Source organism: Bos mutus, chromosome 5, assembly GCF_027580195.1.
Source record: "Bos mutus isolate GX-2022 chromosome 5, NWIPB_WYAK_1.1, whole genome shotgun sequence".
In the NCBI taxonomy this organism is placed as follows: domain Eukaryota; kingdom Metazoa; phylum Chordata; class Mammalia; order Artiodactyla; family Bovidae; genus Bos; species Bos mutus.
In genome coordinates, this window is record NC_091621.1 from 65,994,349 (window position 1) to 66,012,942 (window position 18,594).

The 18,594-nt window shown below is 44.5% G+C and overlaps 1 protein-coding gene across 1 annotated transcript in view; it reads left to right on the forward strand.

The window, feature by feature from the left end:
* E2F7 (E2F transcription factor 7) overlaps window positions 1–18,594 on the forward strand; it is a 40,424-nt gene that overhangs the window by 12,765 nt on the left and 9,065 nt on the right. Inside the window, exons 5-10 of the mRNA XM_070370976.1 lie at window positions 2,511–2,801; window positions 3,981–4,139; window positions 5,596–5,730; window positions 13,464–13,649; window positions 14,107–14,173; window positions 16,331–16,838. Of these exons, the coding sequence (XP_070227077.1) occupies window positions 2,511–2,801; window positions 3,981–4,139; window positions 5,596–5,730; window positions 13,464–13,649; window positions 14,107–14,173; window positions 16,331–16,838 (1,346 nt within the window). The remainder of the gene's footprint in view (window positions 1–2,510; window positions 2,802–3,980; window positions 4,140–5,595; window positions 5,731–13,463; window positions 13,650–14,106; window positions 14,174–16,330; window positions 16,839–18,594) is intronic.

Here is an 18,594-nt window from a genome sequence, read left to right on the forward strand (position 1 = left end):
CCTGCCAAATGAACTTTCCATCTCTTCATGTGAGATAAGATGGGGTCCCTTCCTAGAAGCTATGTCCAGGGTAACCATCTCCTTGATTGAATCTAAACTCCTGGCTCTATCCCAGGTCACAAGCTGTAAGACCAGATTTTAACCAAGGATCTGCAGAGCATTCAAATTGCATTGTTTCCCAGTTTCTGGTCTCATGTAGATTTGATACTGATATTACAGGTAAGAAGTTAAAGAACTGGGAATGACTTTAGTAAATGGAAAATTACACAGCCTAGGAAAATTTACTGGGCCGAGATGCTCTTGATGAGCTCTGTGGGGCCTAAGGGAAGCGTGGTAACAATGAGTAAATGCTCAAGGGCATAACCAACACCATGACTAGGATGAATAGGATCGCCTTGAAGACAGAAGAAAAAGAAGGTCAGAGAATCTTCCTGACAGAGCAACCTGCAGGACTTGAGGCCTGTGAAATGGGACTTTTAGATGTGCCCAGCCAGTGGACAGTTAAACTCAATCCAGGTTGCAAAAGTGAGTGATCAGTCAGGCAGCACACCTATTACTGTGCATGCCAAGCGGCATCTTATTGTCTTAAGTGGTCCGAATCGTCCTTTTAATTCTTATTTCTTCCTTTATTTCTTGGGATGTCTAGCCACTAGATGGAGACTTAACGGCTCCTATCTAATACAAAATAACAAAACAGTCGGGCATATGGCTGGCCCTGGGATGTCTCAGTTGCATTCACATGACATTTCTAATGGGAAGGTTTATGGCGAGTTATGCTCTAAACGAGATGTGTTAATATATGGAAACAGACTGGAACCAGGGCCCAGGCAGATCTGGACAAGGGGCTGCTGACTGCTCCTGCCAGCACCTTCCAGCAGGCATCTGGCAGCAGAGCCAGAGCTTTTGGAGAGTGAAGAGCCTTTCTGGGTCATGAGCCTAAATGTTCTGATTGACTGTGAAATGCCTCTTCAAGCAGGGATAGCACTTCCTCTCAGCTCCACAGTATTCTTGTAATCTGGTCTATTTCTCGTGTTAAGTCTTTGGAAAGCCAAGAGCTGCATACACTGAGTCTGCTCTGATTATACAACAGCTGTTGGCAAGCGAAGGGGAAGAAGGCATTTTTGTTGCTGGGCCCTTTTGCTTGGAGATGCCTGGCAGCATTTGTTATGGATACTTAGGCGAGAGCAAGAAGGGCCAGTGAGTCCCAAAAGCCTAAGTGTCTATTGCATAACAGGATGAGACACAGATGCGAGGTTTAAAAAATCTGTTTCTACTGTCACCTTGAATGCCAGCAGGAATTTTAGGTATCTCCCACACCACACAGAAAGTACTTACAAAATCATATACAAAGAGCAGATAAATTCACACCTATCAGAATCCCTTTAAGTTTATTGTTGCACTGAATCCTCCTCATTTTATGAGATAAATACCCAGGCACAGAAAGAGTAAGTAACTACCCAGGTCACCCAACTAGTAAGGGATAGTGCAGGGATTCCAGTCCAGGCAGTCTGACCCTGAAGACCCCACACTTAACCCATGAAAATATTTTTAGTAAATTCAATAGACTGCTCATAATCCTGGCTCTTTAGGAGTGTGGCATAAGTGGGCAGGGAATCCATGAACTGGATGGTCAGCCTGTGCAGGACTTCCTGTGCTTTACTGACGGGCTGTGTGGCAGGACATGGTGCGTGAGAGCACAGGGAGAATTGTCCGTGGCTGTGACGAGCACACGGAGGTCTGTGTGCTCCAGCCCTGGCCCTCGCTTCCTCCTGCAACCTGAGAAGGGTGCCCAAGCTCTTGACTCCTAAGTTTCCAGCCCAAAATAGGAAAGAATATTTACCATCTGTTTTCCCTACTGGCCATTACAAGAATTAATAGGACAATTTTTTCACATCGTTCAAACTCCAGGAAGGAGAGTATGGTCCGATAATGAGGTTACAGTTATTGGACACAGCTTTATAGTCTGTATACTTAGGACTAGCTACAAGTCAAAATCAACCGTCCAATCTTCATCAAGCCTTTATTACTGTGATGCAGATTGCTCAATCCCACCAGTTTTAACATGTTGAAATGTTCATGTGGTTTGCCTAACAGGTTCAAAGAAAAGTTGCTCTACTATTTATGTAATACAGATGGAACTATCATCCATCTCAAGGTGGATGTTCACCCTAGATCTTATCAAGAGTTGGATCCCAAGAAGAAAAAAGAAAAATAATTTCTGTTGCTTGCATTCTCATAGGATGAATTTGTTGAGCAATTATATTTGCTGGGCAAAGCATCACACAGAATAGTTCACAGACAAGGCCCAAGCCTTCATGGACTTTATACTCTTAAGTGTTCTTCGGGGCTTCCCTGGTGGTCCAGTGGTTAAGATTCTGCCCTTCCACTGCAGGGGGCCCAGGTTTGATCCCAGATCGGGGAAGTTCAGCCTGCCATGCAGTGCTAAAAAAAAAAAAAATTAGAAAAATGTTCTTCAGCATGACAATGGTCGGCTTCTATTTTTCAAACAGGCGTTGAAAGGAGACGCATCTATGACATTGTAAACGTGCTGGAGTCACTGCATCTGGTCAGCCGGGTGGCCAAGAATCAGTACAGCTGGCATGGTAGGCACAGCCTGCCGAAAACCCTAAGGAACCTCCAGAGATTAGGAGAAAAGCAGAAATACGAGGAGCAGATGGCACACCTCCAGCAGAAAGAGCTCAACCTGATAGATCATAAAGTCGGAGAACGCAGAAGAGATGGTTGTCCCGATTCCCAAGATCCACAGTTACTGGATTTCCCTGAACCAGACTGTCCCTCCTGTGAGTCCCCTGGGCCCACACCGGTCTCTTCTGAAGATGGGGAGGGCCAGATGGGCCACCCTGGAGGCATGTGGCCTCCCGGTCTCCCTCATGAAGATGGGCAGACAGATGGCTCCCACCTGGGCTGCCCACTCCACCTCACGGGAAACCTGTGTAGCGGCGGTCTCACTTGGTATCTGGTGTGTTTGGATCATAGGTGGCGAATGGCCTTCCAGTTTCAGACTGACAGTCCCACGCTGCTTCCTCTTTGTGAGCCTTTAAGGAAAATTTACTTGGAAAGAATTTCTGTCTTCAAAAGATTCTATTTGTTCAATTGTATATTGGAGTGGATGACTTAGAAAAGAACCCAATTTGCAGAAAATGCTGATTAGGAAGACAGACAGCCTTTCGTTTGATACTGAATTTTTTTTTACTTATATTGTATTGCATTGTTCTTCCCTTTCCTAGCTCCTATGTATGCTGTCCCTCTTTGATCTTTATTCTCACCCTAATCCTCCTTGCTAAGATGATAAAGTGCAAATATTCCTTATGTTTCACTTGCAAATATAAGAAATAGATATGGACGGGTGGGCCTGACTTTCATTCCATTCACTACCTCATGCCTTTAATTTCACCCTCTGAACCAGTCTTTATCCGAATAACCAGAGGAGACAGCCATCTATCGGGGATGATTTGCCTGTCATCTATGGCAACACACATCTAAGCAGTGTCTCTTACTTACTTATTGTTTATTTCTTTACTTATTTCCAAAATGCAGTGGAAGAGGTGAGCACCTCCTATGTGGATGGTGTATTCTAGTTCTTGTGGGCTCAGAGAAATACAAGTGGAGTCCTTGCCTTTGAGGGAAGAGCTGATGTTCTGAAAACAGTTCCAGATCCCCACTCTATCCTTTCACTCTTCTACTTTAATCTTTTCCAAAATTGCTTCATAGATTCTATTCAGTGGAGTGTGAGTGTAAAGCATTGCAGAATTTATACCAACTATAGAATAATTTTAGGACCCCCCAAAAAATCTATCTTATTTCTTTATGAACCATCTTTTTGTGATGTGTGGCCAAGTGGTGATCAAAAGTGATCTTTCCATCTGCTGATAGAGTTAGATAGGACTGCCAAAGTACAAGTACAGTCTTTCTTGTGGTAGATTATATGTTTTGATGCTTTCGTTTCATTCCCTTTGTAGCATCTGCAAACAGTCGGAAAGACAAGTCTCTGAAAATTATGAGCCAGAAGTTTGTCATGCTGTTCCTGGTCTCCAAAACCAAGATTGTTACTCTTGATGTGGCTGCCAAAATACTGATAGAGGAAAGCCAAGATATGCCAGACCATAGTAAATTTAAAAGTAAGCATCTTCACTTAAATCCACTTAGCAGCACAGAAAGGGTGGGGTTTCACATGATGTTTGCAGCCTTGGAGATAATTTTTTTTTAAATTATTTTGTTGAGATGTGCTCTCCTTCTTGCCTTCTTTAAGCTTCTTGGTGCTGTAAGAGGTAAGCTGATCACATACTAGAATTCCTGTGAAAGTTCTGCCTGATGCCTTTTCCTTGGCAGAGTGGTTGCTGGAGGCAGAATGGCATCCCACACATGCAGGTCAGGGAGGGTGTGAGAGGCTTTGAATTTCTCTTTGGTATCGCTGCATCCCAGATGGAATGTCTGAGTTTTCTCTCCCTTTTCTCCTCACCCCCCGCATACTCTTCTGATGTGGACATGAAAGTTGTCTACAGGTAAGAACCAGAAGAACAGCAGGGGAGGGGAGGGGGGCGCGGTGGGACGTGGATGCTGGACAAGAGAGTGTTTCGAGTTTCACACCCAGAACATCTTCTCTTCCGTCAAGCCTGGGTCCTGAGCCAGAGGCCCTGGCTGCTGGTAGCTCATTCAAGCCCTGGAAACCCTGAATTCAGCATTCGCTAGCTTTTGTTTGTTTCCAGCTGGAAGTATAGCCACCCTGTGGGAGAAATGGCTAGATAAAATCCAGTTCTATCAGGATTGGGAAGAATATTGCATCTGGAGTGAAAGCTTGATGATTCAGGCCCATAATCAGAGCCCTTGGCTTATCCTAGCCCTGAATTCAAGTGGCTTTCCTCCTGTAAGTTGACTTCTTGGATACAGCTTACTTTGTGGGCATCGTCCTGCCCACCTAATGTGTTACCGCCCACCCCTCTGAATTTCTCCTCCAGTGCATGTGTTTTCAAATATCTCTCCCTGGACCTCTCAGACTCAGGGAATGCCCACCCAGCCCTCCCCCACTGGGTGTCCACCAGGGTTTGAGCCGAGGCGCTGACTGTCTTCAGCAGTCATACCTCGTGACCTCGAGCCCTGGACAGTCTGTGTGCCCGGCAATGCAGCCTCGCCGGAAGCTCCAGGGAACCCCTGTCACTGTCACAGCCCAGCTGCCTGGGAGAGCAGGTGCCACCGTGTCTTGCAGGGAGAGACTCCAGGCAAGCTTCTGACAAGCCGTGGATCAGAATGACATTTCCTACACCTTTAATTACAGCCCGTTTGCCTCCCTCGGTGTTTTTGCAATCACAGTGATCCCAGCTTGTCACCAGGTGCCTCTGGTACGAAGCGTGAAGCTGTGAAAGCAGAAGGACACACTGACCTTCGCTGAGTGAGATGATCAGACACTGAAATCCTTAGTGATTTCACGCGGGAGTCACTGGCCTCTCATGCTCCCCCACTGCTCTCTGCTGGAGGCTTCTTTGGTGGCTGAGAAAGTGACCCATCACACAAACTAAAAGGTCGTGACGTCCCGGACCGAGGTATGGTGTGACCACAGTTGTTTTTTATGTCTTCAAGCAAAGGTACGACGCCTCTATGACATAGCCAATGTGCTGACCAGCTTGATGCTGATAAAGAAAGTGCACGTCACGGAAGATCGAGGCCGGAAACCTGCCTTCAAGTGGATCGGCCCTGTGGATTTCAGCTCCACAGGTAAGGCGCTGTTGCTCGGGACCATCTGATGTATAACCCCCAGTTGCTTTTTCAAAGCGTAACACCTACCACACTGTGAGATTAATCTTCCCCTTCATCTCCCATCACCCACGTCACATTCAAAATTAGACTCATGCCGCCAGTCTGGGAACAGTGAGCCTTAGCCTCCAAGTGGTTGTGCTGGCGGCTCACACACAGAGAGCTTAGAACCTGGCAGTTTCTGAAGCTATTAAATTACAGCTCGTTGGCTTTTTTTTAATTTCATTCCAAAGTTCCTGGAAGTTTGGGCCTAAGGATTAAAAATAATGCTTCATTTTAACAAGTTTTTTTTTTTTTTTTAAATGACACTTTTTATGATCTCTGGTTGTTCTGCATTAGCAGAATAAAACATTGTTTTTCTTTGAAATTCCAGATAATGTAAAAATTATATCAGTTACTGTCACAAAACTCATAGGTGGTAAGATGACACTTAAACATAGGATGGATGTAATGAACACCTTTTCTGTAATTTATTTAAAAAGTCGCAAATGTCATAATTTTACTAAATTAGAGCAAAAGAGGGTATTATCTTCTACTTATTTTACAGGTAGTATTTGTGCAACTGGGGACTGGATCTTTCTGTACCAGCTACATATGTATAGCTATACTGCCAGGAAAAAAGCCATTAAAGTTATTTTTAAATTGCCCTTCCAATTTTAGTCTTAGTAGTATAAATTCTCGCACTTAGCCCAGGCTTATAAAAGATATAGCTCTCTACCTCACTTCGTAACACATTATTCACTTAGAAACTAGATGAAGCCACTTAGAACCAAGTATGATTAACTCAGCAAGTCCTTACTGCATGTGAACTATGCAGGCAGTTCATTCTATTGCACTGAGCAGGTGATGCATTTTTCACAAATTGAACATTTGTGGCAACTGTGTGTTATCAGGTGATGCTTAGTATTTTTTAGCAATGATGTGTCTTTTAACTTAGGTGTGTACATTATTTAGATATGACGCTATTGCACAACACAGTATAGCATAAACCTACCTTTTATATGCACTGGAAAACAAAAAAATTCATGTGACTCGTTTTATTGCAGTGGCCTAGAACCAAACCCACAATATCTCTGAGGGTTGCCTTTAGTAACACCGAGGAAAACCCAAAGAGACATTTATGATAGAGTCCCTGCCAGTATGAAATGTACAACTTTGCCACTTTCTACTCCTGTTTTTGGCTTATCCTTGGGTTTTCACCAGTGAAGCTCTCTTCCCCGTTTCAACATAAAATATTCTACTCAGCCTTCAGTCTGGCTCACATGTCAGCTCTTGCATGAAGTTTTCCCCAGTCACCCCGAGCAAGAAGTATCTCATCGGAAGGATTGTAATTTAGTATCTTGCCATTATACCTGGGGATGATATCATGGTATTGTCCCTGCTGTACACATTTGAGGCAGACACAGTTTTTATTCGCCTTTAATTAAACTCTAGCATCCAGACCAGTGCCTTATCTACTTCAGTTGGTTAATGAGCTTCTACTGAAGGTGTATAATTAATATACCTTTGAAAATCAGAGAACTCTTAAGCACTGCATATGATAATACTGGCTCTGTAGGAATTCAGAGATGATATGGATTAAGTTCTGATGGACTGTTAGGTTTTGGACGGATGGAGAGCTTTTTTTTTTCAGTTGAAGGAACAGATACCTAAGAACATATCTGGCTTGTGTCAGAGAACTCAGGCATCCTGACTTAAGTGGAGGACCTAGGATAGGAATAATGAGAAGTAAAGGTGATCATTTGGGACCACATTTTGGAAGGCCTCAAAAGTTAGCCAAGAAATCTGTACTAGTGGGCAGAAGTGACAAGGGGTCTTTAGATAAAGAGATTGAAAGAGAGGAGGGATTCAAAGTTGGTGGTGTCACTGAGGAAAACAAGATAGCCAGAGAAGTGAGCTGGTGTTGAGAAGTCGAGGAGTTTGTGGATTTATGTAACCAGTGGGTCGGCCCCTGGGAGCGCTCTGATGTGTCATGGGAGAGGGGACTTGGCACTAGATCAGGAACCTCAAATTGCACTTTCTTCCTCTATCCTTCAGAAACCTGGTCCTCCTTCTATATTCCCTATTTCCGTTACTGACAGCACAATTGTCACGAGCCCAACAATTAAACTTGGAACATCAAGTTACCTTTGATTTCTTAATTCACTCCCCTTGACCCCTCAATTAGCAATCCACCTCTTTACTCTTTTCCTTCCCCACCATAAGGACCTTTCCTTCCTTTTAACAGCTTTATTGCAGTATCATGACATTCAATAAACAGCACAGTGGTTAAAGTTATAGTTTGATAAGTTCTGCATCGTAAGCCTCAGTGAATAATCACTGCAACCAAGGTAGTTAACCCATCACCCTCTAAAGCCTCTTTCTGTTCCTTTGAATACCTCCCTCCCTTTCCCCACTCCCAGCAACCAGTGATCTGCTTTCCTTCACTCGAGACGTGTATCTTCTGAAATGTCTAATAAGTGAATCAAACACAGTCAGTGCTTATTATTGGCAGATTCCGTATTTGCGAATTTACCAACTCACGAAAATTTATTTGAAACTCCAGAATCAATACCCACAGCATTTTCTGAGTCATTCACAGATTGCAGAGTGGCAAAAGCTTTCATTTGCCATGGCGTGTGCTCCCAGCTGAGGTCAGACAAGGCAACCTTGTTGTTTCCCACACTTGTTTCTTTTGACTCACACTGTAAACAAGCATCCTTTTCATGGTCTTTTTAGTGCTGCGTTTTCACGTTTTTGTGGTTTGTGTTGGTGATCTTGCTGTTTGAAATTGTCCACAAGTGTCATACTGAAATGCCGTCTAGTGTTTCTAAGTGCATGAAGGCTGTGCTGTGTCTTACAGAGAAAATACACGCGTTAGAGGAACTTTGGAGAAGGCAATGGCACCCCACTCCAGTACTCTTGCCTGGAAAATCCTATGGACGGAGGAGCCTGGAAGGCTGCAGTCCATGGGGTCGCTGAGGGTCGGACACGCCTGAGCGGCTTCACTTTCACTTTTCATTTTCATGCATTGAGGAAATGGTAACCCACTCCAGTGTTCTTGCCTGGAGAATCCCAGGGACGGGGGAGCCTGGTGGGCTGCCGTCTATGGGGTCGCACAGAGTCGGACACGACTGAAGCAACTTAGCAGAGGAACTTAGTTCAGGCATGAGTTCCAGTGATTTTGACTGAGTGCAGTGCTAATGGATCAACAAGATGTTCTAAATGTGTCTTAAACAGACTCATGAAACAGGGTTATGTACTAATCAGTTTATAAAAATGTTTTGACCAGAGACTTGCAGAAAACTAACCCTGTATTTCCTTTGGGAGTGATGGTTCAGTATTGACTAATTTCAGTCTTCATGGTGACTTTATAGAGCTTTACCACAAATAATGACAATCAGCTGTAGTGTGAGTACTCTTTTTATCAGACTTCTTTGATTCAGCATAATTATTTTGAGATTAATTGCATGGTAGTGTGTATCAATGGTGTATTCCTTTTTATTGCTGAGGAGTATTCACTGTATGGATATACTATTCTCTTTTTTTTAATTTTTTTATATTTTATTTTTTAATGGATATACTATTCTTTATTCATGCACTTAAAAGTGGACTTTTGAATTATTTTCAATCTAGAGCTATTACAAACAGCTGACTCGTTGGAAAAGACCCTGATGCTGGGAAGGCTGGCGGGTAGGAGGAGAAGGGGGTGACAGAGGAGGAGATGGTTGGATGACATCAGTGACTCGGTGCACATGAGTTTGAGCAAACCCCAGGAGACAGTCAAGGACAGGGAAGCCTGGCGTGCTGCGGTTCGTGGATGGCAGAGTCAGACACGACTGAGTGACTGAACAACAGCAAACAAAGCTGCAGTGGCTATTCATGTACATGTCTTTATATGCAAATATGCTTTCATTTCTCTTGATTCATATCTAGGAGAATAGGTGCATCACACGATAGGTGGATGTTGAAGGTTTTAAGAAACTCCCAAGCTGTTTTCCAAAGTAGCTGTAACATTTTACGTTCCACCAGTGGTATATGAGAGCTCTAGGTCAGCCTTGGTTCTAGCTGTTCCAATGGGTGTGTAGAGGCATCACTTGTTTTACTTCGTGTTTCCCCCCGGTGCTGTTCAATCCAAGCATCTTGGTATCATTTGTCTGCTTTTGATGGGCTTGAACACTTCTTAGAGTGCAGGTCAGCCAGTGGTGGAATCTTCCAGTTGTTGTATGTCTAAGAACGTCTTTATCTCACCTGTGTTTTTGAAAAATATTTCCCTTGGGTAAGGATTCTAGGTTGGAGGTTTTTTTCCTTTTGGTACTTTAAAGGACTGGTTCCACTGTCTTCAAGCTTGCATTGTTTGTGACAGGAACTCTCCCATCATCCTGTTTTTCCACATGTAATGTGTCTTCCTTTTTCTCGGTTACTTTTCATATTTCTTTGTGACTGGTTTTAAACAATTTGATCATGCGTGGGTTGTTACAGTTTTCTCGGTGTCTCTTACTTCGATTTGTTGCGCTTCATTGGATCTCTGGATTTAAACTTTTCATCAAGTTTGGTGAATTTTTGGTCATTATTTCTCCTTTCCCCTTCTGTCCTTTGGCAACTCTAGTTACACTCATGTTTGGCTGTTTGAAGTGGTCCTACAGTTCATTGATGTTTTGTTCATTTCTTTGTCTCTTTTCTGTCACTTCGGATAGTGTTTATTGCTCTTTAAGTTCACAGTTTTTTTCTGCATGCATGAATTTTTTTCTAAACTGCCATGCATTCCACCCATGGTGTTTTTCCACCTTCAGCATTGTAGTTTTAATTGCTAGAAGTTTGACTTGGACCTGTATAAATTATTTTAAATGTTCTGTTTTGTGGCTGTGCTGGGTCTTCACTGCAGAGCACAGGCTTCTCACTGCAACGGCTTCTTGTTCCAGAACGTGGGCTCTAGGGTACGCAGGCTCGGTAGTTGTGGCACATAGGCTCAGTTGCTCTGTGGCCTGTGGGATCTTCAGGGCTCTAACCAGTGTCTCTAGCATTGCAAGGTGGGATTTTAACCACTGGACCACCAGGGAATCCTGGGCCTTTGTAGTTTTGATGTCTCCACTTAACATGTTCAATTTCTTGAGTTCACGGAATACAATCATAATATCTATTTTAATGTGCTTGTCTACTAATTCTATCATCTATGTCACTTTGAGGTCCATTTCAACTAATTTTTCTGCTCATTGTGGGTTATAATTCCCTGCTTCTTTGTGTATAATGTAATTTTTGACTGTATGCCATGCGTGTGTGCTAAGTTACTTCAGTCGTGTCCCAACTCTGCACAACCCTGTGGACTGCACCCACTGGGCTCCTCTGTCCATGGGATTCTCTAGGCAAGAGTACATGCTCTCCTCCAGGGGACCTTCCCAACCCCAGGATGGAACATGCATCTTCTATGCCTCCTGCATTGGCAGGTTGGTTCGTTACCCTCAAGCCACCTGGGAAGCCCAATTGTATGCCATTATATGTACACTGAGAATTATAAATTGTTATGTGCTAAATAATTCTCTCTTCCTAAAAATGTTCTTGAGCTTTGTTCTCTGATACAGCAAAGTTACTTGGAAACAGTTATCCTTTCGGCTCTTGCTTTTAACCTTTGTTAGGCAGAATGGCACCCCACTCCAGTACTCTTGCCTGGAAAATCCCATGGATGGAGGAGCCTGGTGGGTTGCAGTCCATGGGGTCGCTAAGAGTCAGACACGACTGAGCGACTTCACTTTCACTTTTCACTTTCATGCATTGCAGAAGGAAATGGCAACCCACTCCAGTACTCTTGCCTGGAGAATCCCAAGGACGGGGGAGCCTGGTGGGCTGCCGTCTCTGGGGTTGCACAGTCGGACACAGCTGAAGCTACTTAGCAGCAGCAGCAGGCAGAACCCACCCTATCAGCAATTAGTCTTGAGTACACTGTCCCCACTACTGAGGCAACACCCTCTTTAGCATTCTAACCAAAGACCATGAAGTATGAGATTTTTTTCCCACTGCATCTATTGGCAGTCAGCACTGTTCTCAGCTCTGTCTGAGTGCAGACACTGTTCTGTCTACTCCTTTTGAGGGCTCTTTCCTTGGCCTTGGGGAGTTTCCGCCCATGCATGAGTACTCCACTGAATACAGTCAGCCCTTTGACTCTCTGTAGGTTCCATATCTGTAGAGTCAACCAATGATGGATCAAAGTATTTTTTTAAAAATACAGAAAGTTCCAGAAATCAGAACTCAAAATTTGCTGCACACTGGCAGCTACTGAGATAGCATTTACATTGTATTAGGTACTACAGTAATCTAGAGATGATTTAGTATATAGTGCCTACAAAAGTTTACTCAGTATCTACACAGGATTAAATCTATGCCATTTTATGTAGGAGTCTTGAGCATCTTAGGTGAGATGCTCAACTATCCATGTGGGGACTGGAAACCGATCTCCTGTGACTGCTGAAGGGCAGCTCTACCAAGGAGGACCCTCTGAGACCTCCAGCATTCCTTCTGCTTGGCTGTGCTCTTCAGTACCCTGCCCCACCAGCGCTAGCTGCCTTGACTTTCCAGGTCCCCCAGCTGCATCCCCAGACCTGCAGGCTCTGCCTAGAGCTCCTTCTCTGCCCCTTAGCCTGGAAGTGTTGCCCAGGCAGTAAGCTGGGCTAATCAAAGCCTCTTTTCAGGCCCTGTCTCTAGTGGATCACCGTCCTTCGTGGCCTAGTGTCCAGCATCTTGAGAACCATTGTTTTATATACTTAGTTCAGTATTTTATTTCTTTCAGGAAGGAGGGTAAATAATACTGTCTTGACCCACTTTCTTCTAGTTGATTCTATAACTTCTGATTTTCTAAAGAGAGAATTTGTTGGGGGTTTATTACAAGAAAAAGAAAACCGTAGGTGGTTTTCTTTTTCAATATTTGCGTATTTTAGAAAAATGTAAGTCTAGCTGGGCCTTTCAGTTTATTAAATCCGTCTTACAATTAAAATGTGCATCCCTTGAACTTAAAAAAGATAGCACAGATGAGCAGGGTAGGCATGACTATCTGAACAATGGTAAGTATTTCTTTATAGAACATAGACCTGGTTCTATATAGAGATTTCTGTCCTGATTTCACAGAGGCTTATTTAAGCATAAAATTGGCCTCAAAGCCCAGTCTTCTAATACCCTCACTGTTCTGCAGCATTTCAACCATGAGGTGTCTGCTGACCTTATGCCTTTGGTCACTTAGTAACTGAGCTTCCTGCTGCATAGGAAAGAAATAATAAAGCATAATAATAGGAAATAGAGATTCTTATACTCATTGCCCTGGGACTGTGGCATAAGAGGCCAATCTCAATTAATGTTAAAATCTCTAAATATTCATGTTGGGCTGAGTACGATTGGGTTTTCCTTCGATATCTCTGCCCAAAGAAAGCATCTGAAATGTCAGGTGCATTCTAATTTGGGTTACAGAACATCCTGCTCTACTTTTATTGCAGTTTAGATAATTTTAGAATATATATGGATTCAGTCTTTAAAGTCACTAACTTATTTAAAAGATTAGTACACTGAAAGAAATTGGGGTTTGAGACAGGGTTCATGAAATTCCTTTGTTTTCATTTTTAATTTATAGGTAGCTCCATTTTGAGAGGTTCTCAAAGCCATATCTTAAAAAGGCTGAAATTACCCTGAATTATAGCTGTATAACAACACTACCAGTTGTCTTATTTATTTAGATGATGATCTCGTGGATGTTTCTACACCTGTCCTACCAGAATTGAAAAAAGAAATATATGGCCACGTTCAGTTCTGTGCAAAACAGAAGCTTGCTCGACACAGCTCTTTTAACTCAGAGCAGGCTTCCGAGAGGACACAGAGGAAAGTGAACTCAGAACCCAGCAGCCCTTACAGACAAAAACAAGGTATCTGCCTTTACTTACCCACAGCGTCTATCAGTCACCATGTAATGGTAGCCCTGCCCGTGCAGTGACGTTTTAGTGAGCTGACTGTAGGCTCTGCATGAGATGGTGAGTTCACAGGGTATACACATGGCCCTCAGCCTGAAATTGATTCTCGTTGGCCTTGAGGATTGAAGATTACTTGGTTTGCCATGGTTGACCTGTTTGATGCATCTCAGCAATTCACCAGATTTATAAAGCAATACTTGCTTTGTTTTGTTTTCTTACTAATTTTTAATGAGACCTACATTCACCACTTAGAGCTAGCTTCTGGACATGTCTCTCTCTGAATCAAAACCAGGATGGATTTGAGATAGTCTTATAATCCTTGAGCTGTGAATAATGAACCCTGCTGTATATAACTGCTGTTATAAGTCCCTTGCTGTATTTGGTAGAACTTTGTTTTCCTTTTTCGGATTAGGAGTCTACTCCTTGGAAATTGGAAGTCTGGCAGCTGTCTCCAGACAGAAAATGGAAGACAACTCAGAGTAAGTAGTTTCTGTCCTAGTTTTAACTGTGACTGAATTGAAATGCCACCCATCGAAAGGTAAACTCTAGCAGTCCTGCTCAAAAATCAGCCATTTGTTTATTAAGGATTTTGTAAGTTTCCCCCTTGTGCCCAACACTGTGCAGGATTTGGCATCTGGGACCCAAAATTGAAAATTTTTATGAAAAATGTATCCCCTAGGCTATGAAGGCTTACAAGGAAAAATAAAAAGACAAGTCACTACTAATGTGACAGAAATGACATATCATAGTCCCATGAATCACTTTGTCATTATCCTAACTAATGTCATTTATGAACTACCGGGTACTATTCTTAAAGTTTTATGTATATTATCTTATCTAATTACAACAACAACCTTTTGATGTTGGTGCTATTATCCTAATTTACAGGGAGGCAGCTGACATCCTGAGAGATTAAGTAACTCACCCAAAGTCACAGAGTTAGTAAGTGAAAGAACCTACACTATCTGAATCAGATTTGGGGTTTGATTTTGAAGGAAATCACATATTATCAGAGGAAACAGAGGAAATGCTGAAGAGAGAACAGAAAAGGTTTATGATGACAGACAAGGGAGGAAAAAAAACTGTTGAGCCAGAGTCAGGGAGTGGATGGGAAGTAAGCCATAGTGATTTGTCCAAATAAGATAGAAGAAGAGCTTGGGGTGTTGGAGGTGAGTAGGTCAAGTTGGCAGAATGCTCTGAAAGCCAAGGCGTAGAGCTTAGATTTATCAAATGGACAGTAAAGGGTTCCTGTAGATTCACTGGAGACCATTCAGGCTGCTTTGAGCAGGTAGGGTTGGAATTAGAGAAGGACTGCAGATTAGGACATTGCAGAATAGAGCATTCCCAGTCTTTCTGCTCTGCTGTGGTGCCAGTCCAAGCCGTGTCAGCTGGCGATGGAAAGAAATGCAAATCAGTATAAGACAGTGAGTCAGCACAACTTAATTTGAACGTGTGCTGTGCTGTGCTTAGTCACTCAGTCATATCTGACTCTTTGTGACCCCATGGACTGCAGCCCGTCAGACTCCTCTGTCCATGGGGATTCTCCAGGCAAGAATACTGGAGTGGGTTGCCATGCCCTCCTCCAGGAGATCTTCCCAACCCAGGGATCGAACCCATGTCTCCTGAACTGCAGATTCCTTACCATCTGAGCCACGAGGGAAGCCCAAGAACACTTGAGTGGGTAGGCTGTCCCTTCTCCAGGGGAGCTTGCTGACCCAGGAATCGAATGGCATGTCCTGCATTGCAGGCAGATTCTTTAGCAGCTGAGCTCACCAGGAAGCCCAATGTGAATGTGTGCTGTTTGAAAATTCTGTAGTAATACAGAGTGGAATGGGACGAGAATGACAGAGAATAATTCTGTAAATACATTTACTTCCCCGCTCGCTGCTTACTTCATTTATCTCACAGTGAACGTGAGGTAAACAGGATGTGCCCTTTAAATCAGCATCTGGCCTCGTCTCTGTTATCTGCCCGGCATCTCTCAAGGACTCCATGTGCAGACCCCACTGGGTGGCCTTCCGTAGTTGGATGAGCCTCTGGGCTCAAGTGTTCCTCCCTCATGGTCGGAGAGGGGGCTAAGAGTAGCTCCTGTTAAAGAATGATGATGTAAAATTGTTACCATATTCTGCTGGTCATTATAGCATCTGTGTGCCTGGGAAGGGGTACTTGCTGGGCAGCCAATGACTACTGGCTGTGGGAGAGGCGGAGGGGAACCTCTGAAAGCCCCTATCCCGTTGCAAAGCATCCATCCAGGTATAATACGTGGTTGTCTGCTTCTGGGGTTAGCTCATGATCTCAGGGAGCCCACTTTAATAGTGGGCGTGGGGGACTTCCCTGGTGGTCTAGTGGTTGAGAGTCTGCCTTGCATTGCAGAGTACAAGGGTTCAATCCCTACTCGGGGAAGTAAGATCCTACTAAGATCTTACATGTCGGGGAGCAACTAAACCTGCAAACCACAGCCTGGAGAGACCGCAACTAAGATCCAATGCAGCCAAATTAATAAAAAAATTTTTTTAAGTAGCAGGAGTGAGCAGTGTTCCCTCAGCCCTGCTTTGGCTCATCTCTCTAGGAAAGCAGAGCTGGAGGTCAGTAGACTGTGGTGACTGCATGGCCCCACTCTGTTCCTTTTGTTACAGGACGGTAGCTTTTGCCAGTCAGAACATGATGCCTCTGCCGAGCAGCCTGGACCCTGCAGCTCCTCTCCCCAGCCCATCCGTTGACTCAGAATACCGTGTTAGCCCCTTGTGCCACCAAGTCCTCTCTGCGGCCCAAACAGACTTGAAGGCCTTGCCTGCCCAGAACGGTCTGAACGGCCAAGGAGGCGTTTCCCTGGCCTCCATGGCGCTGGATGTGGAGCACCAGCCGCAGGCCTTGGCGGCTGCCCAGCCCCTGCTATACGTGCCTCCCGCCCCTCTGTTCATGCTGTGCGGGGGCCTGCAGGAGGGACTGTCTCCAGGGTCGGGCTCAGGATCAGGGAGCGTCGGCGGAGGCTCCAAGGTCACCGCAGCAGAGCAGCCCCCCATGCCCTCAGGTCAGAAGCGCCTGAGCAAGGAGAGGAGGCTGCAGGAGGAGGAGGAGGAGCCAGCCACCAAGAGACAGTGCAGGGACCACGAGGACGGTCCCCTCTCCCTTGTCATGCCCAAGGTGAGTGGGCAGCGCGTGTGCCGACTGACGGCCTGTTGACCCGGTTTCTTCCTAACTGAGATGCGCAGATAGACACAAGCTACTGAGTCTGCAATAGGAGGTGGTGCCTGTATCAGTTTTATAATTAAGCCCAGGCCTGCCTCTTCCAAGTAACCTTTCCATAAAGTTCATTTCAGTTGCTCGGTCGTGTCTGACTCTTTGTGACCCCATGGACTGCAGCACCCCAGGCTTCCCTGACCATCACCAACTCCCAGAGGTTCATATCCATTGAGTTGGTGATGCTATCCAACCGTCTCATCCTCTGTTGTCCCCTTCTCCCGCCTTCGATCTTTCCCAGCATCAGGGTCTTTTCAAATGAGTCAGTTCTTCGCATCAGGTGGCCAAGGTATTGGAGTTTCAGCTTCAGCATCAGTCTTTCCAATGAATATTCAGGGCTGATCTCCTTTAGGATGGACTGGTTTGATCTCCCTGCAGTCCAAGGGACTCTCAAGAGTCTTCTCCAACACCACAGTTCAAAAGCATCAATTCTTCAGTGCTGAGCTTTCTTTATAGTCCAACTCTCACATCCATACATGACTACTGGAAAAACCTCTGTCAGCAAAGTAATGTCTCTGCTTTTTAATATGCTATCTAGGTTGGTCCAGAGAAGGCGATGGCACCCCACTCCAGTACTCTTGCCTGGAAAATCCATGGACGGAGGAGCCTGATAGGCTGTAGTCCATGGGGTCGCTAAGAGTCGGACACGACTGAGCGACTTCCCTTTCACTTTCCACTTTCATGCATTGGAGAAGGAAATGGCAACCCACTCCAGTGTTCTTGCCTGGAGAATCTCAGGGACGGAGGAGCCTGGTGGGCTGCCATCTATGGGGTTGCACAGGGTCGGACACGACTGACGTGACTTAGCAGCATCCAGGTTGGTCATAGCTTTTCATCCAAAGAGCAAGCAACTTTTAATTTCATGACTGCAGTCATCACCTGCATGATTTTGGAGCCCCCAGAAATAGTCTCCCACCTTGCAGTTAGATTCTTTACCAGCTGAGCCACAAGGGAAATCCAAGAATACTGGAGTGGGTAGCCTATCCTTTCTCCAGCAGATCTTCCCAACCCAGAAATCAAACCAGAGTCTCCTGCATTGTGGGCGGATTCTTTACCAACTGAGCTATCAGGGAAGCCCTGGCCATAAAGTAGTCCTGTAATAAAAGTAATTTTTAGAAAAATCACACTTAGCATAAAATGCTAAAAAGTATAAAGAAAAACAAAAAAGAGGCATTCACTGTTAACATGTTTGTATATCCTTTCCCAGTCTGTTTTGCCTTATTTTTTTTAACATGTCAATGAAATAATCTCTACTCCAGGGTGCCCCTGAGGTCCAGGTCAGGAACGGGGTGCCACTGGCTCTGTGTCTGCATCAGTGCGCATGCCACTGCTCAGAGAGCCCATCTTTCTAGAATAAAAGAACAAAACTCTGAGCTGTCTGCATCCCCTGCTTAGTGGCCTTTTGGAGGCTAATGCAATATGACCAGTAAAACTCTCAGAGAGCAGAAGCACTGTCATCGCAGCCATTTGTAGGAAGTCAGCGAAGCACACTTCATGGACATCAGTCCCTTATTTAAGACCCTTCCTCCTCTATGCATTCCTCTTGCCAGAATGAATTTTCCTAGTTTTGTGTATAGTCTGTGGCTGCAGAACAGCAGGGAAAGACTGACTGGTGTGTCTGTATATGTGTTTCTCAGATAAACAGGATGGCTTTGGGTCA